This window comes from Dermacentor albipictus, chromosome 1, assembly GCF_038994185.2.
Source record: "Dermacentor albipictus isolate Rhodes 1998 colony chromosome 1, USDA_Dalb.pri_finalv2, whole genome shotgun sequence".
NCBI classification, from domain to species: domain Eukaryota; kingdom Metazoa; phylum Arthropoda; class Arachnida; order Ixodida; family Ixodidae; genus Dermacentor; species Dermacentor albipictus.
Genome location: NC_091821.1, coordinates 502947667 through 502974727, shown reverse-complemented (window position 1 = coordinate 502974727; position 27061 = coordinate 502947667). Strand labels below are relative to the sequence as shown.

Here is a 27061-nt window from a genome sequence, read left to right as displayed (position 1 = left end):
TTTACGCAAATATGAACAAATCATTCTCATATCTCTTTTGTATTTGACCTACATAAACTTCGGGCAATTGTCATCGTAGTACCAACAACGAGGTGAACAATGTAGTTCTATCACGAACATCAACAACTGGAAAGATTTAGAGGTAATGTAGACTAAATGCCTTTCATGCTCTTTTTAATCGTGCTGTATTTATAATCCTACAATCAACGTAAAGGCAGAATTTAGGCTGCCATCATCCGTTATGTAAATACATTAGTAAGATACCAAGATGGGTTCATGAAAGGTTATTTATTACACAGCTAATTGAAACCATTAATGACTTTGCAGTAGCAATTAATGAGTGTGACTATACTGATGCAATATTTATAGAATTCAGCAAAGTGTTTGACCAAGTTTGCCACAGAAAGTTACTTCATAAATTAAGTGCAGTCCTCAAAAATACACAATTCATAACCCGATTGTCAGCCTAGCTAAGAAACTGGCAGCAATATGTTGTTTACAAAGAACACTCTTCAAAATGACCTTCAGTACACTATTGGCATACCACAGAGATCCATGGTTGGGCTGCTTTTATTTCTCACTCATTATTTATGTAACATATTTCATAAGGTAAAATTAAGCTTTACTCTAATGATTGTGGTATTTATTCTAAGATCAAAAGTGCTTTTGACCAACACAAGCTGAATCAAGACTCCAAGAAGATTACTGAATGGTGCCATTTTTGGTAAATAGAAATCGGTTTTGAAAAGCTGTTTTACTGCGACAGCAGTTAAGAGTTCGAAATTAGGTTTGCCTTGTCTGTTCGTCCGTACTGTCTGTCCATAGCCCATTCTGTTACACTGACAACGACTGTTGTCGTGGCGCAACCTCATCGTCCCGAGTATCGACATTGCCACAGTGTGAAGAAAAATAAAATCTTTTCCACAGTTGGCTCCACTGAGGTTTGCACCTATGCCATTGAGGCAATATGCATTTGGGAGAAGAGTGCACTAACCACACAGCTATTGTCCAACAACGGTGCTGGGCAATCAGGGCAAGAGTTTGTGCTCCACACAGACTTTGAGAGCAGTGGTTGGTACCTGTGCATGCATATTGTAGGTCATAATGAGCAATACTGTACCGGACGTGGACTACACGATGTGCATCAAGCAGAAATTATTTTCCACGAGATGGCGCTATGTTTGCCGGCAATTCTTCTGTTATGCTCATGAAACCAGCACTCAGTGGCACAAGGAGGCATACGAGACAATGACGACGACAAGCCACAAACATGGCACATACACACAATAGAGGATTGTTAGGATCGGCCTGCAGCTATTTCAGCCCGCTGCACGTGTTCCGATCCAACCGGGATGGTGGCGCACTTCAGAGAACTGCGGATAACCGGCAGCCACGTGGCGAGGGGTCAGCTCAGGGGAGTTCTCGAGGGGAGGTAATTGGCGGAACCTCCCTATGTGCTTTTTGAGACACCAGACAATCTGCTACCCGGGTGCGCCACCTAGGACAGCTCCGAGTTCGACGAAGCAGGCTTTGTGTGCAACACGACAACGCCGCCCTGTTCTGCTATGAGTGGGGGAGTTGCCGCAGGAATGCCGACAAAGGCTCCTTCCCACGCGCCGACCAAGACGCAAGACAATGTGCTACCCGGGCGCGCTACCCGAGACGGCTCAGAGTTCTACGACGCCCCTCTGACGTCGGCTCCGGACCATTACACCTGTGTTTGTGTGCGGCACGTGTATGTGAGCCCTCCTCCTCCTCCTCCAAAAGGGCGGGTCATCTTCAATGACGTCGAACTATGACGTCGAGCAGAGTGCTTATAAGCAGCGATTGTCGGCTGCTACAGTGTGCTCGTCGTCGTGCTATGTGCTCGAAATGTACTCGTGACCTGTGTGCTCTTTTGCTGTATGCTTTGTCTTGCGGGCTCCATTTGGGAGCCACGCTAGACTGTCGATGTATGTCTTGTTTCAACTGTATATAATGTAAATAAATCCTGCTTGCCAAGTCCTGTCCCCTCAAGTTCCTCCGATCGTCCGACAACTCCCACAGGATGCACCAAGCAGGGGCATAGCCGAGGGAAGGCTTATGGGGCTTCAGCCACCCCCCCCTACCCCTCCCCCAAATTTTTTCGCGCTGTCGACGCGCCGTAGACCAAAGCAATCCAGGCACCAAAAATCATTCTGGATTTTGTCTAGAATGTTCTTTTCACGCTTGTGAAGACATTTAACTGCGAACATTGCTAACTCGGGCTGGATTTTGCGGCAACGCCCATGCACCGGGAGTCACATAACGCAAGCAGCCCCATCCGAGCACAAAGTTTCAAGGTCGTTTGGATGGCGAACGGGCTCGCCGCGGGATCGCGCGGGGGAACGGAATTTAAGGAGTGCATGGATGTCAATTCCGAAACTGTATGGGTGTAAAGTTCTCAAACTTTTGATATGAAAGGTGCATTGACATTTCTAAAGTGGTGCTTTAGATATTCAATTGCAGAAGTGTGGGGGTTTAATGTTGTTGTAAACATTTGACTTCAAAGGTGCACGCTTTTCTATAGTCGTACATCGGAACCTACAATGAGACAAGCCAAATAAACACACTATTAGAGAAGTTGATAAAGCACGCAGCGTGGTCTGATGAGACGAAGCTTTGTGATGGTTCATTTGTGCCGTTCATGTCACAGAAAAAAATATCAACATTCTTTTCACCTGTGCCAAAGCATGGCCGTGTCAACACACTTAAGTCAGCCAGGGTAACTATGTTCTTATTTAATTTTTTCTACTTTGACTTTTATTCGTGAGGACACATTAAGCCTTTTCAATTTTTTAAATTCTCACTACCCTACACGCGGGGTGCCAGAGCCAGCCAGAGCGCATGCGTTTTCCTCGTGTTGTCCCGACCACGGCATGGCGCACTTCAGTGTGCGTTTGGTTTTCTCTGGGCCAGTGGATTTTCGCCTGACAGAGTTTTGGACGCCTTCTCGCTAGCAGACAAGGAGAAGAAACAATGATCGCTCCCCGCCATCACTGTGAGGACTCGACGGATTTGCAGCACGTTCACTTGAGCGCAACCTCTCCGGAAAGTCTTGTCTCGCCGGTGTAGAACACCGAGCACTATGCGTATGATTCTCGGTGGACCAAGCATCTCACGTTTTCTTCTATATTCATCCGGTAGCCACATTAGGTGCCCAAAGTAGGCATTGGATTGTGGCAAACTTACTCTCCTTTGCATTTGTATTTTTCCTTTTGGTGCCACCGCCTCACAAAAGGGAAAAAAAAAAAAGCATTGTTGCTGCGCAGTGACTTGTCGCATGGTGAAAGTTCGATTTTGTTACTTCTTGTTTTGCAGAAAGTAATCGGCCATGAGACGCTTAATTTGCCAGATACTCTTATTATATTATTGTGATAGCAATTATATGGGGACACTCCAGGCACATTCCTGCTGTCGCCGTTGCCCTCATGTTTTGTATGAAATCCAAGGGCGATAACATCGTGACCGCGCGCCGCATGCTGTATGTGCAAGTGAAAGCATAGGGGGGTGGAATGGGTGAGACGAAAATGGTGGCTCAGTCTTGTGTGCGCAAAGAGGAAAAACCGGGGAACAAGCGCGCCGCCTTTTGTCGCGCGCAATACATCGGGGGGAGTCAATGGAATGGGGCGGGACCTATAATTCTCTGAATCTGTGATTGCGCAACATGTTTATTTGCCTTCTTTGACCAATTATATACAGTTACTTTTTCTTACATACGTAGCTTTATTGGAGACTTATACGCATATTTAAATATATCTTGTTGCGAGGTTTTGTGTATACGTGCAGTGAACTTTCTTTCCAGTGACAATTTTTTGCCCTTTATCAAGCATTTGTATATTCCATTGTATCTTCGCATTTCTGATGAACGAGGGCGAGTCAAGTGAAATTGAGCCTACCCATCCTGCGTAATAGTGGTTTGGTTCATTATCTGCGAGGCATGGGTGTAGCACACAGGCATCTCTCACTTACAAAAGTAACACGCAAGTGTTAGGGTAAATCTTCTTTAATGCTCTCATAAACTGGGTTGAACATGGTTGGGTGACGTAATGGATGCTTCAGAAGTTGAGCAGCATGGTGCCCTGAGGTCGTGTTTCCCAAAAAGAAATAGTTGCTGTATGGCTGCCGTGTATGTTGAACATTGCACTTCATTGTCCACTGTGAAGTGTTGGAGTAAACGGTTGAAAGAAGGATGTGAAAGCTTCAAAGACGATCGAAGACTGGGCCAAAGCCATCGTGCAATCACCCCCAACAAAATTGCAAAGGTTGGGGAGCTGAGGAGACAAGGATGGAGGATAATTAAAAGCATCGATGAACTGGCAGAGTGTGTGAACATCAGTCACGGTTCGTTTCACGCCATAATTCATGAACATCTCGTTTATCGGCTCTTGTGCGCGCAATGGATGCCCAAGAATTTGAACCACCATCATAAGATGGAGTGGTTCTGCGCTGCCTTGGCTCATCTGATCAGGTATCAGAATGAAGGTGACGACTTGTCTGCAATTGTGATCGGGGACGAACCATGGTGCTATTACTACGAGCCTGAAGCACGACGGCAAAGCTTACAGTGAAAACCATCAAATTCACCTCCCACAAAGAAAGCAAAGGCCGTCATTTCTGGCAGAAACGTGTTGTTGACTTTGTTTTTCGATCGTCAGGGGCCACTACTGATAGAATTTGCTAAACCCAGAGAGACTATCAATCGTTTCCGATATTGCGAAACGGCTCGGCTGCATGTCGCAATCAAGAACAAATGGCGTGGAAAATTGACGAATGGGGTCATCTTGTTCCACGACCTGCATATGGTGTTGGGCTGCTGAGCACGAGGTCCCGGGATCGAGAACACGAAATGCGAGAACACCCGTGTACACAGATTTAGGTGCACGTTAAAGAGCCCCAGGGAGTTGAAATTTCCGAGTCCTCCGCTACGGCATACCTCATAATCAGAAAGTGGTTTTGGCATGCAAAACCCCATAATTTAATTTTTAATTTGTGGGTGACATGGGGTTCTCCTCCCATACTCTTGGGACAAAGGAACGACAACACAGTAGTGCAAACAATCACAAGGGCATTTATTGCACCTTTCATAGATCAATGCCTGCTAGCCAAGTTGCTATCCACACAACATGCCGATGGGCGCGCGACAAATCTAGAAGTCCGATTTACCGCGACTGCATAGTGAGCGAATATGTTCGCCCCATGCTGGGTTCTGACGCCTGGTCGTTCGCGCGTACTGTCACGCAAACGGTGGCGCATTCCAAGGCGGCCACGCGAGACGGTCTCGCAGAAGCATGGGTCGGCGCACGCGCGGCACGGCACGTCCGTCCCGCTTGCTGTCTCGAACCCAAGAGAGAGAGCGCCTTGTCTTCCGGCGCCCAAGTAGCCCCGCCTGTCGGTGCCATTGGCAGTGCAACACTCGCGCCATCTCTTGCACGGCGCTTCAACCACTCTGACCGCCGCAAGCGCCAGGCCACGCGGCGGGCGAAGCCGCCCTGCAGGAGACAAGCTATGTGGGAAAACTAGATCTCAGGGGAGGCGTGAGAGTCACGCATCCCCACAAATTGTTCCACGACAATACCCATCCCCACATGACTGACGTGGTTAATACAAAACTGGCAAAGTTCAAATGGGAAACACTGAAACACCCACTATACAGCTGAGACCTGTCGCCTTGTGACTTCCACATTTTGGGACAAATGAAGAAACAGATTCGTGTCAGACGATGACGTGAAAGAGTCAGTTGCAGACTTTTTGAAGCAGCTACCCAAGGAGGTTTATGAGACGGGAATCACGTGACTCATCAGTCAATGGGACAAACGTCTAAATGCTCATTGAGACCACTTTTAAATAAAGTACCCTGCTTGTCATATATTCATATTGGCTCACTTTGATTTGACTCGCCCAAGTATATTTTGCAGAAAAGCTTTGTATACATGATCTCTGTTGGGACAATAATTTCGGTGCCATTACTCACGATACACGACCGGCGACAGCTGCGCCTGCATAATACATTGGAATAAATGACAGCTTCATTGAGATTTTTCACTGGCCGTTGCATATGTACGAAAATGTAAACAAGGTTCTTGAATGACAAAGTTTCATTAACATATTTATTCTCAACTTGTTCATTTCATGGCTTTTACATTTTTCATAGTGGCATGCACTGCTTTGCTGGTTTCGAACTGATATAGTTCTAAAGTTTGTGTGATGTTTTCTTTACTTATTAAATAGACAAAAACATGGAAGCATTGATATCAGTTATTTTGGGCACAATTTTTTCACATAGGAGTATACTTTTTTATGAAGAAATACATATTTTACTTGTTTTGACAGTGCGTAGTCTTCAAGAATTCGTTTGCAGCCTCTTTGGCAATGGCAACGCAGTTATTATTCATGTATTTGATCCTCGACAAACTGTTTTAGAGGAAGCTTTAGCTCGGGCCCAATTCCGACGCGACCTATTCAAACACATGTAAAACGCAGAAACACTTTTATGAGATAACTCCTAGATCACTTTTAATGAAATTTGTTGCACTTGAGAGCGAAAGTTAAATTCTGGTATCTGTTGGAAGCGGAATTTCGATTTAGGGCCTGAATCTTGTTTAATATATATTGAAAAATTCAAAAGTGCGAAAAAGTAGAAGCACGACGTTTACAAAATAATAGCTCTGCATCAAGAAGAGATATCGCAGTTCTGTAAACGGCATCTATTATAAGAGTCAAAGCGGACAAATTTGATATGTTAATTTGTATCTTACGTGAATTGGTTACGTGGTGTACAAGGGTTCTGAAAAACCATATATTAATATAATAATAATTCTGTAATACAAAATTATTTCAGATTTATGTTTAACATGTCCATTTTGTCCTTTGTGGATGTACGTACTATTATGTACGATTCACAGAATTGTGATATTATTTTTCATTGTTGAGTTAGAGTTTTAAACGTGATAGCTTCGTTTTTTAGAAATTTGCGATTTTTGCCATTTTTAATAAAGAATTGACAACTTAAATGAAAAAATTCGAAACCAGAGGTCATTAGAATTCAAGTTTTTCTTTTAAATTCAATAAAGCTCATAAAATTTGGCACAGTGGTTGCAGAGAAAAACGAATTCAGCTTGTATATTGTGTTTAGTTAAGAGTGCCCGAGCTAAAGCTTCCTCTTAAGGAGGAATCCAAGCTGCAATGTGAGACCCCTCCCCCCAAACAAAATTTCTGGCTACGCCACTGGCACCAAGAATAAGGTTGTTGGTTGAAAACTGCGTCAGAAACATTGACAACGTCCATGCCAATCATGATGTTGCAATGACAATGCCACAAGTCTATACAGTAGCTCCTACTATTCACAGGTGAGAATAGCAGCACTGCAAGTGTACAGGGAAAATGAAATCGCTCAAATCTTGAAGGCCACGTGGCACTGACTCATTTCGCTTGTGACATCAGCTGTAGAAGTTTTGACCTTGGAGCCTATTTGAGAACAGGCCAGGCAGGATATTAAAGACGAGTCATCATGCTTTGAAAGCACGAAGCCTTGAACAGGGCAAATGCCTCACCTGCAACCGAAATAGTGATTCGCAAAAAAATTTGATACAAAAAATGGTGTAAGGAGACTTCAAATTTGAAGGTCATCTCAAGTACCACAATCATGTCAATCATGTAGGTGCTTGGACACTGTGCTACTGTGCAATGAAAACAAATGTGACTGTTTTGCATAAGACAAACAAAAATAAGCAAAATGTACCAAGATCAGAGATGTAAAATTTCATGCAATTTTGAGGGGCATGAAAACAACTGGTTCTTTCATGTTTCTTTTTTTTGAGGAATGCGAAAAATTGGAAAAAACGCCGATTGCGCAAAGAGCTACGAAGAACCCGATACGTTTATTTCTCTAACACTGAAAAGAATATAACTGTTCTATTTTTGCATCACAGAAGTCCCAGAAAAGCTACAAGGTTCAAATTACAGGCACTATTTCACATCAAGGCATTGATCTCACATTGAAGTGTCAAGACGGACATTTGTGTCAATCTATGTTCGGTTAATTTCTGCTTGATGCGACGACACTTCACTGTGCAGTGCACATACATACATACTTATTGCTATTGCCGTCACCAAATTTTGTATTTTGGTTTAGAGGAAATAAGGGCATAAGTTTTCCCAATAAACTGCTCTGTCAAGTCCTTTGTCATTGACTGCCTGCTTGCCTGCAAGTGCACTGTCACATCAATGTAACAATGTAGACCTGCCTAACCTTGTTGGTAGAGCGCGCACCAGTAGGTTCTCACTGCTTATTACGAGTGCGAGTTATTCATCACCCTCGACCCCCCAACCTGCAGCATAGAACAAGAGCTGCAGGGTTGTTTCCCACCTGCTCGGTGCTGAGGATCTCGGAGCGGAAATTGGCCAGGGGGATGATGCCTACCGACATGGCACGCTCCCCTCTGTTCTTGCTTTCCTTAACCGACAGGTATGCAGAGGTCACGTCCAGGTGGTAGCAGGAGCCCGAGAGGCCACTCTCAGAGGCTGCCCGCAGTCGTCCGCTTGAGCAGCTTTTGATGTACATCTCGGACTTGAGCAGCTGCTGATTCAGCAGTTTGGCACTGAAGCCCTGCATGCGGCACAGTTCCCGAGCAGCATTTCACCACTGTTCCTCACCTCACATTCTTGCTTCTTTGCAGAAGTGCCGCAAAGTGGACAAGTGTCCCGAGGAACATCCTGATGAGGGTTTATAAAGAGCAATGACTGAGAAGCAGGGCAATGTTGGGACAAGCTACAAAATGAATATGCCGAGGCTTACAACATCAAGCTGGCTGGTGTTCACTTCTAAAGGGTACCACCATGCAAGACAAGAAAACAGCATGAGACATGTTCTTATTCATGCTACTTATTGTCTCTTGATACAATGACAGCTAAGTGACTCGTGTACTTGCAGCCAGGAAAGGTGGCTTGTGCCGTACAGACATACTAATTATTTAATGCAATCACTAAACTATAATGTGTCTTCACTTTTTAAGAAGTACAAAAACCAAGGTATTGCTGCCTTTACCCGGACAGATATGCGACACCCTTTTTGCACATAAAACTGTTCCATTTTTTTTTCCATCTGAGCCTGTACGAGAGAACTCGTAGATGGATTTTCACTAACGCTAAATAGACGTTATTATGATACAGTTCTAATCTGTCTCTGGTATACTTAATACATTTATGCTAGTTTTGTCGTGGCATGCAGTGGTAACGTGCATTTGTTTCTCATCACTTTATAACTCTATGCAATTAGCAATATTTTGTTAACACCTGTTATTTCTAATAATACATTTGAATCATCTTATGGCGAGCCATCGGCATTTAATCGACAATAACGAACTGGCGCCTAAGCACGCAGCTCCGTGCGCCGCGCGCTCGAGCCAGCGCTCGAACAAGAAACGATTGGACTAGCTGCATTCAGCGATTTTGTCTGTGTTCGACTGACGAGTAATAAAGACTGTGGGAGATCATAAACCGCAATGTCTTCCCACAATCTTATATAATAATATATTCGCTTTCTTGTCCTGCAGACTGACTGTTGTGGTGTCATGAAGGGCCTTCAGGCACTTTCAAGCTGTTTGAAACAGCTTTTTGCCAGAAGGACCCCCCAACAAATTGTTGGAAATAAAGTTCTCAATCTGAACATATCTGATACACATCGGCTTTGTCAGGCTTCCATTTCTACCATCTAAACCAAAAAAGCACACATTTTTGATGCTTGCATACACCTTTGTTGTTTGCTTCAACAAAGACTTCGTCAACAACTTGTCTTTTCAGTTCCTTTTGTGCAATGCCTGCTTTTGTGTGTAATAAAACGTGAAGGAAGCATTAGAAGCTTGGCACATGGTAAGGTGCTCCTGATAGAGGCTTTCTACAACTTGTAAAATTGGAGTAAGTGTAGGTCAGAAATCAATTATGTGAGAAGTAAACAGTGGCAGAGCACACACAATGTAGAAAGTCGGTCTTTGACACTGGGGGTAATGTTCACACAATTTTTTTTCTTTTAAGAATTTTACAATGTTTATACAATTTCTTTCTTTTAAGAATTTTGCAGGTGAGAATTGAAGGCATTTGAATATCAGCCCCTGTGAGCGCTTGTCAGAATTTGGCAGCATCATGTTGCAAATGCACAGTGACATCACAATAAAAAGCATTATGCAACATGTAGTCATACACTGTTGTCTGTGACTACATGCAAACTCCATTGATGCTAGCTACGTGATGTAGTCCTGGCGTGACTACACAGTGGCATCACGTAGTCAATGTAATCCCTCATATGCATACAAGTGTGCAGGGCTGCTGCGGCTACCACTTGGCCACTGCTCAGCAAAAGAATTTAGGTAGAAAAAGGGAAGTGCTGCAGGCAGCTCGTTCTGCCTGTGAAGCCGCTGCAACTTGTCCAAGCACGTGCATTACTAGATGCCACCGCTGAACACAATGGGCGATTGTTTGGCCCAACAGTTGGTGTCGATGGATAGTCTTTAGCATGCTTTTGTATGTGAGAAATGGGCACAGCCAATCGGTCTGGCAGAGGTGTAGAGGGAAGGCACATATTTGAAGGCACTTCCCTGCGTATCCTTTGGTAAACAGAATGTGCCGGTGCATGCAGTCAGGCTATAGTGCCTAGAATATACTGGCTAGTATGCCGTCCGCGGCCTCCCGGGTGGCACCGGATGCAATGAATGCCGGCGGCTGCCGCTAGGAGCGCTGCAGTGCAAGTGGGTGCCGCGGCACCATCTGATCTTCGTAACCCGCCTTGTTTCCACAGCGTCGGCAAGTGGGCTGCTGCACTTTTTGTTTTTATTAAGCCGTAGCAGCAGCACAGTTCATATGTGGGCAGCTGATTATCGATGATTACAGTTTGTTTTGATTACAACAGGCTTCTTTAGCGCTTGTCGCTTGCGTGAAAAGCTTGTGCTACCTCAGCTCGGCTTCGAGCGGGGAACCTCATGTGTTTCTATGCTGGCGAAGAGAAAACGTAATTTTTAAGGCAGGAGCCTTAGATCTCCATGTTTCAAGGTTGTGTCGTGAGGTACAGAACATATCACACGATCCAAGGAAGGCCAAAAGCGAACCAAAGCATGTCCAGCCGTGTATAAGAGATGATAATGATTAGCATTAGATCAATGATTGGATTAAGGTGGATTAGAGCGGATGAAGGAGGACCAGGGTGGATTACAGTAGGCTTTACAAGTTGTTCGCCTTCGAGTCTCTTAGGCGATAGGTAAGGACACTTGTTTTTTATTTGGCAAGCGATGATGGCAGCGTAACTTTTTTTAAGGGTAAGCTTTAGATCGCATTTTTTATTCTAATAAAGTAAAAGAATTTTAAGGTTACGTTACTGTTCTATTAATGTTATATTAATTCATAACCATTCAAGGCCGTTGTAACCGATCATCTTTTGAAATGACTCTAATTTCACTGTTCTATTTTTTAATTTTATTTGCTGCTGTTTCTTCCTATTTATCTTACTGTTGGCCTCATAGGTTTGAATGTTTTTGATTGTTTGTAAACAATGTACCCATCCCCTCATAATGCTCATTGAGCCCCGAGGGTATGATAATGAGTAAATAAATTAGCCTTTAAAATGAACTGTGGTGCTCTATGTACTATACATTTTTATACTACGTAAATACGTGCAAATTTCTTTTTATTTCTGATACACGTGAACAAAAATAATAAACAAATCTTTTATTTGAGCGAAACCAAGATTTTATAATTCAAGCGTAACAACAGTCAAATACAGGCACGAGACAGCACTAGATATCAGACAATGTACACATACAAGAAGAAGATAGATCTAGTGGCAGTGATGCAGTTTAAGGAGCTTCTGCCATTGCCTTTGCACTTCCCTCTTTTTGTTGATGCATTTTACAAAAACCAAAACCTCAAGAAAACATAGAACTTTGCAACTGCTGTCAAAGCCGGTTTTTCATGCCCTGGGCACCCTAGTTGTGGAAAGGCCAGTGTCTGGAGCTGACCTGAAAAATCTACATGTAACTACATGTAACTTGTTTTTGCTAAAGAACACAGTAAAAGCATCTTCCATGGCCTTCACAGCAGCTGACAAGGTCTGACTAAGATAGACAAGGCCTCCATTGTCAAAATGGGTAGTGCAAAGTAACTAAGTCTGCACACTGTGGTAAAAAATTTTTGGCAGCTGATCTTTCGTGCAACATAACCTGCAGCATAGTAGTTCAAAGCACTACTGCTCCTTCTTTCTTGTTTTTTTTTTCCTGGCACTCACAAGGTGCATGCTTAGGATACTCAGGAAATGTGTGGCGTAGGGTTTCAGGTGTGTTTTATCGCGGGGAATCTCGCGGACAACACCGTTCACGGTGATAAAGAACGCACGCTGGACTAAACTGTTTTCTAAATGTTTTTCACAAACCACAGCAGTTGGTGCCAGCCTTTTGTCCATTCTCCTGGTCATTCTTGCCCATTCCGCTACTGCTTCGTATCAGATGGTGGAGTGAACAAGGATACGCGCCCTTTGTTCAAGCGGTAACTACTTCTATACAACTGCACAGAGCAGGTCCTCTCCTTGCACTCTAGCTTCAGCATTTTTTCACCGGCGCCACATAATTCTCGTGATGACAAGCACACGAACACAGCAGCGATGCACTCACTCTTTGACAACACCAAGAACAACCACGAAACGTTGTAATAACACTGAAAACGCAAACGTAGAAACCGACGCAACCGCTGTGAAACTTATGTGCGAAGCAGACGACACGAGCAGTCTGCACCCACCCGTATGGCAGCGACCTCTGCCGGCTTCTGGGGGCATACATTGCAGGCGGTGCCACACTCCTCCGTTAAAAAGAGCGGGTGCACGGCACACTAGCCAGTATATTCTAGGCACTATAGTCAGGCAAAGCACGTAAAGCTCCCATATTTTTACGCAGGACTCTAGACGTGATGTCTTCCATTCTATAACTGAAGCACCCAATCTCAATATGTATGTGCATTGATAGTGTCCACCAATAGTTCGCATAGAGCGAATGTCGGATGTGGTCCACACAACTGTTGCAAGAGAACCTTGGCCATGCCGTTGCTGTCATGAGCTAGAACTGTGGCGACTTGCAAACACTACAAATGGACTGGTGCTTTGGAGACGCTAATGCTAGCACACATATCTATGCGAAATGAGAAAGCAATTGCCTAAAAAGTCCAGACCACGGCCAAGCCCTCAGAACTGTGAATAAGAAAAAGGATATTCTTTGCACTTCCCTTCCACTCATTTTAGCACAAAGAGAAGCTGGAGAATGCTGCTCTGCAATTGCATAGCAATTCAAATGCCATCTCCTGTTGTCATGCCTCATGCAGGTTGGCATGCCACCCTTGCAGGTGCTTACACGCATGTGCACTGACCTGAATGTTGTAGGCAGTCTTGAAGAACCTGTCCACGTTGTAGGGTATTTGCTTGCAGAACACTATGATTTTGTCCAGGAAGCTGCCTGTGTCTGACGTGCAGTCTCCAGGCGTATCCTCCACTGCACGAGGCACACTCGCAAGTTCAGGAAGTGCAGGGGGGATGCACATTCAACGGTGTGAGCACTGTAACCAGTTGGTTTTGACAAGCTGCTCACAGATGCACACACAAGAAAGCGACAGAGGTTGTCAAGAATCTGACTGGTGTTTATTACTGAGGAAAGGGTCTTAACTAGGCCTGTGCCTTTGATAAGCTGTCCATGTCTGTGCGTTTCTGGTAAGAATGGCCAAGGATGAGCCGAATCTGTCAACCATACCTTTGTTATCTTTTTCTGTATAGTGTGGTTAAGCATTTTTTTCTAATAATGGTTGTGATTTCTTGCAAATAAACACTTAATATATCATCTACACTGCTCTTCATAAATTATTCTGCAGTAAAATATTTTAGGCATTCTTGGTCAGAATTCAGGATAATGGTGTGTTGCAGAATGGAGTTTAAATTGACCTTAACATTACAAAGCTAGTAGTAACAGCTAGTAACAACCATATGATGGACTTCTTGCTGGACTTCCTGCATGATGCAGGATTGCATTCATATATTATGCTTTTTTATTCTATGCTGTAAGGCAGCCCTCCTCAATATGAAACAATTTTTCATGAAGTCAAGAAAAGAAGATGAAAACAACAGTTTCTTTTTAATATTGAAACATAGGAATGATGTAGAAATGTAGAAAACAATATGGCTCATTCTATTCTACAACCACATCTCACATGCAAGGTTACCTCTCTTGTTCTTCTTCTTTCCTGGCAGCACAAAAGAAAGGAAGGAGATGTGCATTTAAGACAGTCATGTGATACAGACACTGCGTACTACACCAACCCATATACACAGCAAAGAGACTGTCTGGTGCAAGCTGAGGTCATCTGTTACCTCCCATCACAAAGGAAACACAGCACTTCACCACTGTTCTAGCGGACAATCTTTATGAGCAACATATTAAGGGATCACGACAGAAAAGGAAGCACAACAACACTGTAGCCTTACATTGCTTAGTTTTCATAGGGTTTCAAAATTTACACAGCAAGTGTTAGAACTCGTTTTGCTGAAACTATGGTGCCAAAGATAGCCTTCCAATACCATACACATCTAACTACAGTATGATGACAGTGATTATATTTACAAAAAGAAACACACAAAGCATCTGAAACTCAAGCACTTGGCAAATGCATCTGTAGAGGAAGTGTTGATGCTCCACAATTCCACAATAGGCGACTGCATGTATCAAGTTAACAAAACACCGCATACAATAAGCATTCATAGTTCATAGCACAAACAAGACCGCAATAAGAACAAAGTAGGGAAGACACAAGCGCTGCCTTGCTACTAAAGGTTTCTTGAAAATATGCGACAATTAAATATACAGGGTCACAAAAGAAAGAGGAAACAAGAACAGTCAAAAATGGGGTGACACAATCGGTAGTCACATGGGGGCTCGTTATGTCCTATTTAGAAAAAAAAAAAAAGTATTTTGGGAAAACAACCTCACATTGTATTCGAATAAATATGGGATATTCAATAAGGTAAGGACCAGAATGCATCAATGCCCAAACACCATATGCACAAAGTCGCTGCAGTGCAAAAGCAGAATAGGGTCTCCCCTTTCGTTAAGTTTTTCTGACACTGTGCAGCACATCATGACATTAAGGGGACAAGGTAAGCAAAAAAATCATTATTTTCTGCATCATTTGACATATCACACTCCATTATGTGCAATTTATACCAACCTGAAAAAGCTATCTGAATGCAAAATGGTCAGCGACGCACCCCTTTTACGAGCAATGTGTTTCCTGCGCTTTTACTTAAAAAAAAAGAAAAGAAAAAAAACCTCATTTTAGCGGAAAGAGAAAACTCTCTGGCAACCATCCAAGTTGTTAGCCAAGACAAGCATGAGATGCTGCTGCACGGCTTACACGTGTTTTCCATGCGGTGCTGTTCTGAGTACATGTTGGTTTTGTTTACTTTAAACTCGGTTTTCTCAAAACAAGGTTTTTTGTTACGTCGGTACCAAGGAGGATATATATAAAATATATATCCTCCTTGGTCGGTACCAATATTTTCGAAATGACAATAGATATCAAGCTGATTTTTTCTGTGCATACAGTACATAAAAGTGGAAATTTACTGCACCAAAATTATCAGCGTGTGAATAAAACTGTTTATGTTACGATAAAAATATGTACAAAATTTGGTCAAAATTAGTGTGTAGAAAGTAAAAAATTCACAAATAATTTAATTTCTCAAAATTGCTGTACCAAAATGCTGTACCAATGCTGTACCAAAATAATTTTGGTACAGCAGTTAGAAGATGAAATTCTGAACAAAATGAAGTAAATATCTTGCCACTACCTTTATTAGATGCTGAGAAAATACATGGGAAAGATGGGGCTTACCCTGCCCCTCAACGCTTTTGCCCAAAAAATCAAACCCCAACAACAGAAAAATGAATTGCCAGGGCCTGACGTCAGTTAACTTCTATACGTGTGAACATGAGAATTAAACTCTGCTGCCCTTTTGGAAAGATGACAGAGAGGACAGGCATACACCCTAATCACAAGATAAATTACAAAAAGAATTCTGAGGTTTTATGTGCCAATATTACGACATGATTATGAGGTACGCCGTAGTGAGGATCTCTGAATTAAATTTGGCCACCTGGCGTTCCACACGATGCGTGATACATGTATTTTTGCAGGCCAATTACTAAAAGAACAGTGCTCACACTGCGCTCTACAAACTGAATGTAAGATATGCTATGTAAGAGTGCCCTAGAGTGCTAAAAGCATCCAGTTGGTGTACAACAACACATAGAAAGGAAACAAAAGCGAGTGGCGGCATTTTCTTTCTGCGTCGAAGTCTTAGTTTGTGCTGTTATGACTTACGAATTCAGCTTGGCTCCCTTACAACACCACGGCCAGAGGCCCTCAGAAACACACTTGTTGCTGCTTCTCCTTGCTGCAATTGATGCTCAACCATCACCATTTTGATTTTGGCCGCCTTTGTGTCTCTGCATATCAAAGCCGCCACACAATGGTGTACTTGAACCAAAAGCGCACAGCATGTAACGCAAGTGAATTGGCCACCGACAAGATACAGGAGGTGCAGCATAACTATGCACACACAGCACAGTGCTGTTGGACAACGAACACACTTCGCAACTACTGCCTCTATATCTTCTGTACCAGCAATCGGGGAGTGGTAGTAACAGGCATCCAAGGTCATGAAACTGCAGCTTCGATCACAGCTGTCCCACGGCCTTTTAGTAGCAGGAGGTACTATTGAAGCAGAGCTTGAATCTGAGGGCCACTGCCACACTACCTGGATGGCGCAAGTGTACATGGCTGGGCACGGTGTCCCTGTCGGGGTATTATACTCACGGGACAGGTCTTGAGTGAAGAGGATGAGGATGGCCATTGCGATGCGGTACAGGGCACGAACTCCTTCGAGAAGAAAGCAGTCCATGGAGCGCACCTGCATGCACATTCACTCATCATCATCATCATCATCATCATCATCAACAGCCTGGTTACGCCCACTGCAGGGCTAAGGCCTCTCCCATACTTCTCCAACTACCCCGGTCATATACTAATTGTGGCCATGTTGTCACTGCAAACTTCTTAATCTCATCCGCCCACCTAACTTTCTGCCGCCCCCTGCTATGCTTCCCTTCTCTTGGAATCCAGTCCGTAACCCTTAATGACCATCGGTTATCTTCCCTCCTCATTAAATGTCCTGCCCATGCCCATTTCTTTTTCTTGATGTCAACGAAGATATTAACTCGCGTTTGTTCCCTCACCCAATCTGCACTCTTCCTATTCCTTAACATTACACCCATCATTCTTCTTTCCATAGCTCGTTGCGTCATCCTCAACTTAAGTAGAACCCTTTTCGTAAGCCTCCAGGTTTCTGCCCCGTAGGTGAGTACTGGTAAGACACAGCAGTTATACACTCATCTCCAGAGGGATAATGGCAACCTGTTGTTCATGATCTGAGAATGCCTGCCAAACACACCCCAGCCCATTCGTATTCTTCTGATTATTTCAGTCTCATGATCCGGATCCGCGGTCACTACCTGCCCTAAGTAGATGTATTCCTTTACAACTTCCAGTGCCTCACTACCTATTGTAAACTGCTGTTCTCTTCTGAGACTGTTAAACGTAGCTTTAGTTTTCTACGGATTAATTTTTAGACCCACCCTTCTGCTTTGCCTCTCCGGGTCAGTGAGCATGCATTGCAATTGGTCCCCTGAGTTACCAAGCAAGGCAATATCATAAGCGAATCGCAATTTACTAAGGTATTCTCCGCTAACTCTTATCCCCAATTCTTCCCAATCTAGGTCTCTGAATACCTCCTGTAAACCTGCTGTGAATAGCATTGGAGAGATCGTATCTCTCTGCCTGACGCCTTTCTTTATTGACAATTTGTTGCTTTCTTTATGGAAAACTACGGTGGCTGTGGAGCTGATATAGATATCTTTCAGTATTTTTACAAGGGCTCGTCAACACCCTGATTCCGTAATGCCTCCATGACTGCTAAGGTTTCGAGTAAATCAAACGCTTTCTCATAATCAATGAAAGCTATATGTAAGGGTTGGTTATATTCCACACATTTTTCTATCTGATTGGTAGTGTGAATATGGTCTACTGTTGAGTAGCCTTTATGGAATCCTGCCTGGTCCTTTGGTTGACAGAAGCCTAAGGTGTTCCCGATTCTAATTGTGATTACCTTAGTAAATACTTTGTAGGCAACACACAGTAAGCTGAGCGGTCTATAATTTTTCAAGTCTTTGGCGTCCCCTTTCTTATGGATTAGGATTATGTTAGCATTCTTCCAAGATTTCGATACGCTCGAGGTCATTAGGCATTGCGTATACAGGGTGGCCTGTTTTTCTAGAACAATCTGCCCACCATCCTTCAACAAATCTGCTGTTACCAGATTTTGCCCAGCTGCCTTTTCCCTTTGCATAGCTCCCAAAGCTTTCTTTACTTCTTCCGGCATAACTTGTGGGATTTAAAATTTCTCTAGACTATTCTCTCTTCCATTATCATTGTGGGTGCCACTGGTATTGTACAAATCTCTATAGAACTCCTCAGCCACTTGAACTATCTCATCCATATTAGTAGCGATATTGCCAGCTTTGTCTCTTAACGCATACATCTGATTCTTGCCTATTCCTAATTTCTTCATCACTGCTTTTAGGCTTCCTCCATTCCCGAGAGCATGTTCAATTCTATTCACATTATACTGCCTTATGTCAGCTGTCTTACGCTTGTTGATTAACTCAACATTCACTCGGCAGGTGCATAATTTTACGTACCGCAGACAGGTAGGAGGGCAGATACACATAGCTTACAACTTTAGTGAAATGTAGTTGATTGATTTACAACAGTGCAACTGAAAAAAATTTGCACGTTATATGGATATCCCAGCTAATTTTAGCCAAGGTTTAAAAATATGCTAAAGGAGAATGCGACCAAATGCATGTTGTGGAGCAATTCACAGTACCTTCTGTAGTCTGCCTGATTCCACAATTAGTAGAGGTGTGTGAATACCGAATAGTAGATTCGAAATGAATATTGAATTAAATCAAGGAGAGAAATTCAAATATCCGAACGAATATTGAATATCAGAAAATTTATCACGACTAATACTCACAAATTTTGGCAAGAAAACACTGTGCTGCACGTACATGGGAGTCTCCAAGCATTGCATAACAAAGAATATAGCCAGTTATCAGCAACTTCAGCACATAAGAATCAAGATATACAGTATGGTCCACTGTTATTGAAGGGAACTCCAAATAAGTATGCTAATTACTGATTACAGCTAAGTTCTAGAGTATAAAGGTCTGGAAAATAGTATTTTTCATTAAGAGGATGTCTGTTGAATAGAATAAAGTGCTGTTTTCTAAATATTTAGTAATGCTGTAATGAGTATGAATGAGGTTCTCAGATTAATAGTGGACGTGTGTTTTATGGCAATCTTTTAAGTATAGAAAGTTTTCCTTTCCACTTTTTCTCTACAATACAGAAGTGCTTTCTCATATTCACACCATTTGGATTATCATAAGGCCAACCGGCGCGACAGATGAAATTGAGGAGCATGCATCACCCGGTTAGATAATCGCTCTGTGTATAGCCACCGTCGCTGCTGTGTAGGTCAACCGTTGTCACCATTGGTGATAAAGAGCAGGCGCTTTTTCACTGTCAGGTTCGGTGTATTTTGCCACCCACCAGACTGAAATTGGGAAGGTTGGGACAAGTTCGCATGATGCTAGGCCTAGGCAGTGTGACCGCGACAAAAATTCGGCACCGGCCAAGGTAGTAACGGGCCACAAGCTGTCGTGAAATGCTTGCCACTAATACAGTTGTACGAGTGATTCGTTGGTTATTGCCGGAGATCGCACATACGGGTCTAATTCAGGGCTCTTCAATGAAGCAGCAATAAGTTTGGCGACGCGTATCAAACACGATCTGCGTGCCTTTTGATGGCTAACTGGCCCATCTTCGCACTTTCCAAAACACCTGCTGCTTTTGTAGTCGTTCCTTCTGTCCACATTGCATCATCGATTAAATAGGTTCTGTCGGCCTATACGAACTTTGTGCCAACAGAAGTGGCCTCAGCTGGCACTGCGCCGCTCTGCAAGTATCTCCGCATTGGCGCTCAGGGGCGATGTACGGGGGGCGTGTGCAAGGCAGAAGTCCACCACTGCATTAGCTGGGGCGGCCCGTCCTGATTAGGTACGCTCGGTCGTCTTTCTGCATCGAGCATGAGGGGCTCCGCGACGCAAGCAACGTGCAGCACTGCAGAGTTCTCCATGCCGAATATACCAAATATTTGAGAAATCAAGCAGTAGATATTTGATTCACGATTCAAATTATTTGAATGGTCACTATTTGATTTGATTAGGTGATGTTGAGTATTCGCTCACCACTAAAGATTGGCCAGTTAACCAGCTTCACAAGTACTGACTCCAGGACAAAATATCCCGTAGGAAAGTTGTAGTGCCCTAGGCAACACTAATTCAGTGGCTTCTAACTTCCTACTTATTGCAGTATTATTTTATTGTGATAGCAATTATATGGAAACTCCAAGTGCGTTTCTGCCGTTGGCGTGGGTGTTGCTGTGAGGTTTTGTTGAAAGTACAAGGGTGCTAACACTGTCACTGCATGCCGAAGGTGTATGTGCGAGAGAAGGTGCGCTAGAGGAGCGGACAATCGCGACTCAATCTCGCCCCCGCAAGGGACAAATGCAAAGAGGAAGCGTGCCATCTTCTCTTGCACATGAGGCACACAATGATGCGAGGTGCCACGAAAAGGGGCGGGAGGGGGTGGGGGGGAGGTGCCGTACTCTTCGGCTGCAACTGCGTTTGTAGCGGCTGTGCGATCGCACAGCCGTATCTTGAGAGCGATCTTGAAGCAATAGACAGCACAAATGTCACTTCGCTCGCTGCTGCTGCTGTGTTTCCTCACGCCAGCATTTTGACAGCGAGTGTCCGCAGTCATAGAGTGTGATGTGTTCATGTTTGCTTTGCGCGTTGACGCCATGCTTGTTAATTTAGTTAGCAAGCAAATGTTTACAACTTGACACAGCCAATAAAAGTACTATTCTTACTTCATATGGCTGTCTGCTAATTTGCTGCCACAATTGATGCTTTCCCTTTTGGGCAAAACTGCATCTTTTTTTTCTGCGCCCTAAAGAAAGCCTGTGAAATATGAAAAATAAAAGCATGCCTGCTCACATGCTGCATTTGCAGTGCCCGCAAGCATACCCCGTTCGAACACTGAGCCTGGTGTGGTGCTTTACTTGGCCAAGTCCATGGCCAAAAATGAAGCAATGCATGTGGTCTAAGGAAGTTTTATGGGCAATGATTCAGAATTTAGATACTTTACATGGCCTTACATGCATTTTAATTTGTTGCTGCACCTGAGAATGTTTTTAAGTATGCAACACCTCCATGAACATGAAGGCATCAGAGACTGTACATACTTGGTTTTTATTACAGGTGATCTGATCTCGCATTCTGGAACTGCAAAAGCTCACGCCCCACTAAGCCGAGAACTTTAAGGCAAGAACTATGCTGACTTGACAGCTAGTGCATGCACATAATGTACTATGTACAAAAAGTGACACACACTGAGAACAATTTCAGGTTATTTTTTAAACAGTCTATTGGAACTTACACACTAATCATGGGAAGTTCGCTACCACATTCACTGGAGTAACATTATGGAACTGATTCACACCTTATTCTATAAAATCACAGGCTACACAACAATCAGTTAAGAACCACACTAATTACCATTTGATGGAATATTTTCTGTTTATTGTTTTTTAACATTAAAAATAATGAACAATGCCTGCTTTGTTGTCTGATTGTTGATTACAAATTTTTTTGTGCTTATACATAACAATACAATAGGTGGCGTCAAAAACCAAAAGTTTATGACATGTCTCGAACTCCCAAAATCTTTCCCACCACATGCAACCAGAAAAAACATAGCCTTCAAGGCCTGTATCTGTTTATCTAGAGGACGCCACCACTGGGGCGTGAATATGGACACCACGTAATTGTTTCTTTATTGACACCTTTTTTCTGTGTGTTGTGACCTGTGCGCAAAGCTGATACACGCTTTTCAGTTTAAATTGAGTTACTTCATTATTTTATCGCACTACGTTAAATCACTGTATGCTATAATTCGATTTCGACTATGTTCTTTTGAACAGAGACAGTCCCCGAGAGATTTCTCAACCTATAGACCCCTACTGCATTACTGGCCAGAAGCATACCTTTTGTACTTTTCTGCAGAACTGATTTTGAATAAACACAAATGTTTTGAACAAACCTCACCTAAAGCCCCCCCCCCTTATACACTTGGATGTTGCGACCTTGGCAGTGAAACCTCCCCTCCGCAGTGCACAGGACGTACATACCAGATGGTAGAGGGGCAGCCCACGGAATATCCAGAGCTCCCAGGTGTGGAAGATTTTCTCCAGGTCCTCCTCCTGTTCAACTTTGCGCCGAAGCCGCGAATAGGTCTTTTTCTGCTCAGGTGGGAATGTAGAAAAAAGAAAAAAAAAATATATATAAAGACCCAACCCCGGTTGCTATCTACGAATGCATTTAGCAAGCTCTGGGAGGTGGTTATTTGTGGCACTATGTTGCAAAACGTGTTATGGGTGGCGCTCCCCTTACCATCATGCCTTATCTATACAGGTAAGGCATGGTGGTAAGGGGAGCACCACCATATGCAGATGTGTGTCTTGGACTAGAAGCTCAGGATCTGAAGGCCAGCGTCTCAACAGGTTAGCTGCCATGAGGAAAGAAAGCGAGAACGCTCCCCTTGCCACCGCACAGCACAGCACGCTACCACTGGCACTACCGTACTGGGCTTACCGCTGTGTTACAGCGTTATCTTCAGAATCGGCTCACTAAAACGGTTAGAGGGTCACAAAAATTTGAGGTTAGCTCCCAAAGAATGTAAGACATGATAAATGTTTGCTTTATTAAAAAAAAAACAAAACAAAAACAAACACATCACTAGGGTATCGCATTGCGCCAGGCCCACTCACTGCGAGGCGCTTGGTCAGCTGCATGAGTGTGTAGGCTGACGTGTCGTGCATCAGTCGGGTCTGGCTCAGGTGACGTACCGTTGTATTTTCAATCAAGGCACATACACACTCGTACACCTGCGTTGAGAGAGAATGCATCGCTGCATTGGCTCAAATAGTAGAGAGAGAGGTCGGAGCCACAAACGTAATTAAAGAAAAATGTGCGGATATACAGTGTGGTCCACTTTTACACGAAATGCGCCAAAGGGCGGCTCTGAATTTGCTGACACCCTTGCAGCAAGCTCCAGCTGAAGCTATGTTCGTGCTCTGCATCAGAACTAGGAAAGCTGCCGGTGACACCAGTTACACGTCGCTTGCTGCAAAGCCTGGCAATTGTACACTGGGCAGAAGAAAAAAAATTAGGCCAGAACTTACCACAGGTAACTCTCCAAGTATGTGATGGCTAACATATTTAGATTGTGATAATTTACGCGTCTCGACAGCTACCTGTGCATGCATTATGAGAGACCAGGCACACTCATTCGTCAAAGTTATGTTTTTGTACCTCCTATCTCTTGCAAACTTGCGACTTCATGCACACGGTGACACACTAGCAGAAGTTCCAACACACTTATAGTCGGGTAAAACTTTAGAAAAAAGGGGACGCCCTGTCCAGATGACCAAAACGCAACAGCCGATTGCTTCCGCGACTAAGATAGTCCTGCTCAAGAGAGCATGCTTCTAAAATGCATAATTCTTGGTATAAAGACTTTGCATTTTGATTACTGCTTTGTTAGAGCTCTCCTGGTTGGAATGCTACAGCACATGCCGGATCGCAAAAGAAAAATTACCCCGTGCATTATACAATGCTGTGCGTTGTCTGTGTTTTAGTTTCACTGCAAGGGGGCAAAAGAAGAAATAGCAGCTCTGCATGGCTTCTGCGCTGGTTTACATGTACATGGAACATTTAATACTAGTTTTCCGAGCTCAAAATTAATCAGTTGCTATTTAACAATTACTTGAAAGAACAATGCATTCATCGAAACTATTGCAAATTTGGGGCGAGAAGACAATCGAGGGAAGAAAGGTACAAAGATGCTTCATTCATCAGTTTAAATAAATGCTCTTGCTTTTAAATAGCATAAGAGTTATATTTTGGGTTTTGGGTTGTCACAAACTTATTTTCAAGGATGTGATAGGCTTTTTTTTGTTTCTTCTCACATTTTTTTTTTTGCAAGCCTGCCGCCTCGCCAGTTCGCGCAGTGCAGCATCAGTGATGCTCACTGCAATCTTTCGTTGCTGCATCACAGCTCAGAATAAATGCACGTGGCACAAATGGTGCATCGTAAGCTTGCAATAATACTTCTGGCATGATAGACCACTGCAAACAGTTTGGGATTTCACTCTGACGAGAGGCAGACGCACACGACTGACGCGATTAGGCCCAGTTCGAGGCGTGGGCGGCCGTCTTCTCCATTGGCGGAGTCACTGGCCATCCGGCTTGTGACATCAGTGTAGAGCCTCGAGTGCATCCTCGAGTGCATCGAGTGCATCAGCCTCGAGTGCATCCACCTTGGAGGAGTAAACACCCATTTTTTCTAAAGTTGTACCCGACTATAGAGTTTTCTGTTAGAAAACAGTGGCCAAAGTCCGCCTATAATGCTATAAAGAAATTTGTGACCGACGGTGGCATCGAACCTCTGTCTTCCGAGCACAGCAGCCCAATGCTCTAATCATTAGGCTATGATTGTAGGCATGCTTCTCTTGGGCCAAAGTAGCTCTTTGAAAGAGCTGGCTTCTGAATCATGCGCCAGTTTGTTGAATTCTTCACTTTGCAGTCTTTCATCCTTCGTTTTGAGCCCTGCATTCGACATGTGTTTTAGCTTTGACACATTGTGTTAGACTGCACTACATCAGCCCACCTTTTTCCTCAGAAGAATGTGATACTTCTAAAGTTTGCAATGTCTGCCTATCACATTAATAGAGAGTTTTAGCATGTCCGGTACTCCGGTAAACACAAGTGGACTGGGCGTTTCACTAGATGAGCGGAGGCGCAAGCATAAATGACCTGCATGGTGCAGCAACCTGGTGCTGTAGAATTCAACCAAACACAGCTAATATTGCAGTAACAAAGTGAATTTTACTATGTTACTGGCGTAAATTTTCGGCAGCAACACGATTACGCTGCTGCTGAAAATTTACAACAGCAGGAAAGTAGAATACACACGGTTACTGCCATATTAGCTCTGTGTTACTCTGCCCGAGCTATGCACTACCAGGTGGCTGCACCGTCTGGTTGATCACCAATGGATCGCCTTCTAACCTTTCCTTACATTGCCAATAATAATAATATTTGGGGTTTTACGTGCCAAAACCACTTTCTGATTATGAGGCACGCCGTAGTGGAGGACTCCGGAAATTTTGACCACCTGGGGTTCTTTAACGTGCACCTAAATCTAAGCACACGGGTGTTTTCGCATTTCGCCCCCATCGAAATGCGGCCGCCGTGGCCGGGATTCGATCCCGCAACCTCGTGCTCAGCAGCCCAACACCATAGCCACTGAGCAACCACGGCGGGTCTTACATTGCCAAGACTGTGAAGATTGTAATTACATGCCTAAGTTAGATGTGTGGGCAATATTGTACAGGCACAAGAATGAAGATACACGTCTTGCGGTTGAGGTACGGCATATCAATAATGGCAAAAGTGCGGGCGTGAGCCAGCCTTTGATTACCTTACATAAGGAAGAGTTCAAATGCCTTAACAGTTACCTACCTAACACGTAGACCGGCACGTGTACCCGTGTTGCTCCCTTTCCAGAGCATGCACTGATGAGTTTTGTGTCTTTCTTTTTTTCGCCTCAGCGCTTCCTTCAGTTGATAGTCAGCATTCGTGTTGTCCACTTCACAACTCTTGTGTCAGTGTCTGCACGACTGACCCCTTCTTTGCATTATGAATCCTTACCAACTGGCTCAGTGTTCTGTCATTCTAAGCAGAATAACTGCCTGAAGCAGGTATTAGAGACAGAACAAAACTTAGCACATGGGGGGCGGTGTGCTCAAGTATGACCAACATTCCTTTGAACAGAGAAGCCGCGTGTGTTTATCTAGTTAATGAGTGCTGCTGATCTTACAAGTGGACCACAACCCTGCAATGCAGGTGTCTGTTTTCCATTGCTGGTGAATACAGTGAAACCTTGTTACTATTAAGATCACATTATTGAACTTCTCAGAAATTCTCTGCTCACTGCTTATAATTTAAATGTGAAAATATTTCAATACTATGAACATTACAATGCTAAACTTTTCAAAACAACGATCATTATTCAGTTTCTCAGTCACATGATGCCTTAGTACTAAGAATTATTATTCCATTCAGGATTTTTAGATTCCTGTATATCCTTTAGGGCAGCTGGAGCATTAGGCTAGCAAATGACAAGGCACAGAAAGCAGATGCTGCAGTGCATGGATTCAGAAAACCTGAGACAGCGCTGGAAGAAAAACATGTGGGAAGGGACAGTTTTTTTTCCCTTATTGTGGAGGAGACGACGCATCAGGTTTTGCGAGTGCAAAACAAAGGCACGGCTCTTTCTTTCGTGCTTTTTTCTGCAGCTGTGCTAGCTGCGCACGTGGAGAAATGTAACCTCAGTGCTCACGAGGATGCTCCACTGTCGCACGTTCCGCACGGTGTCGTTTACACGTGCTTTGAGAGGCGACATGGAGCTTGCTCTTTGTCAGTGGTTTTCTTTGCATCAGTGTCTCTTTTGCGTGCGTAACTCTTACTATACAGTGCTTCGGTGGTGGGTCGCGGCGAAATCTATGCAAAATAGCAACTGCGCAAACCGAGAGCCAAAAGCAACATTTCTGTGGATAGCTCATACGGTAACAACTAATGAACTGATGGGTTTATGGGCAGAATGATGCATTTCTGGGCTTTCACTGTAACAACCTTTCAGAATAATTAATCCACCAGAG

At 43.7% G+C, this 27061-nt stretch overlaps 1 protein-coding gene across 1 annotated transcript in view; it reads right to left on the bottom strand.

Annotated features, from left to right (window-relative positions):
• The window catches only part of LOC135909339 (GTPase-activating protein skywalker-like), a 57819-nt gene that overhangs the window by 13384 nt on the left and 17374 nt on the right, over window positions 1-27061 (bottom strand). The window contains exons 5-9 of the mRNA XM_065441280.1: window positions 23108-23224; window positions 22469-22579; window positions 16912-17005; window positions 13417-13538; window positions 8387-8626 (exon numbers count right to left, since the gene is read on the bottom strand). Coding sequence (XP_065297352.1) covers window positions 8387-8626; window positions 13417-13538; window positions 16912-17005; window positions 22469-22579; window positions 23108-23224 — 684 coding nt within the window. The remainder of the gene's footprint in view (window positions 1-8386; window positions 8627-13416; window positions 13539-16911; window positions 17006-22468; window positions 22580-23107; window positions 23225-27061) is intronic.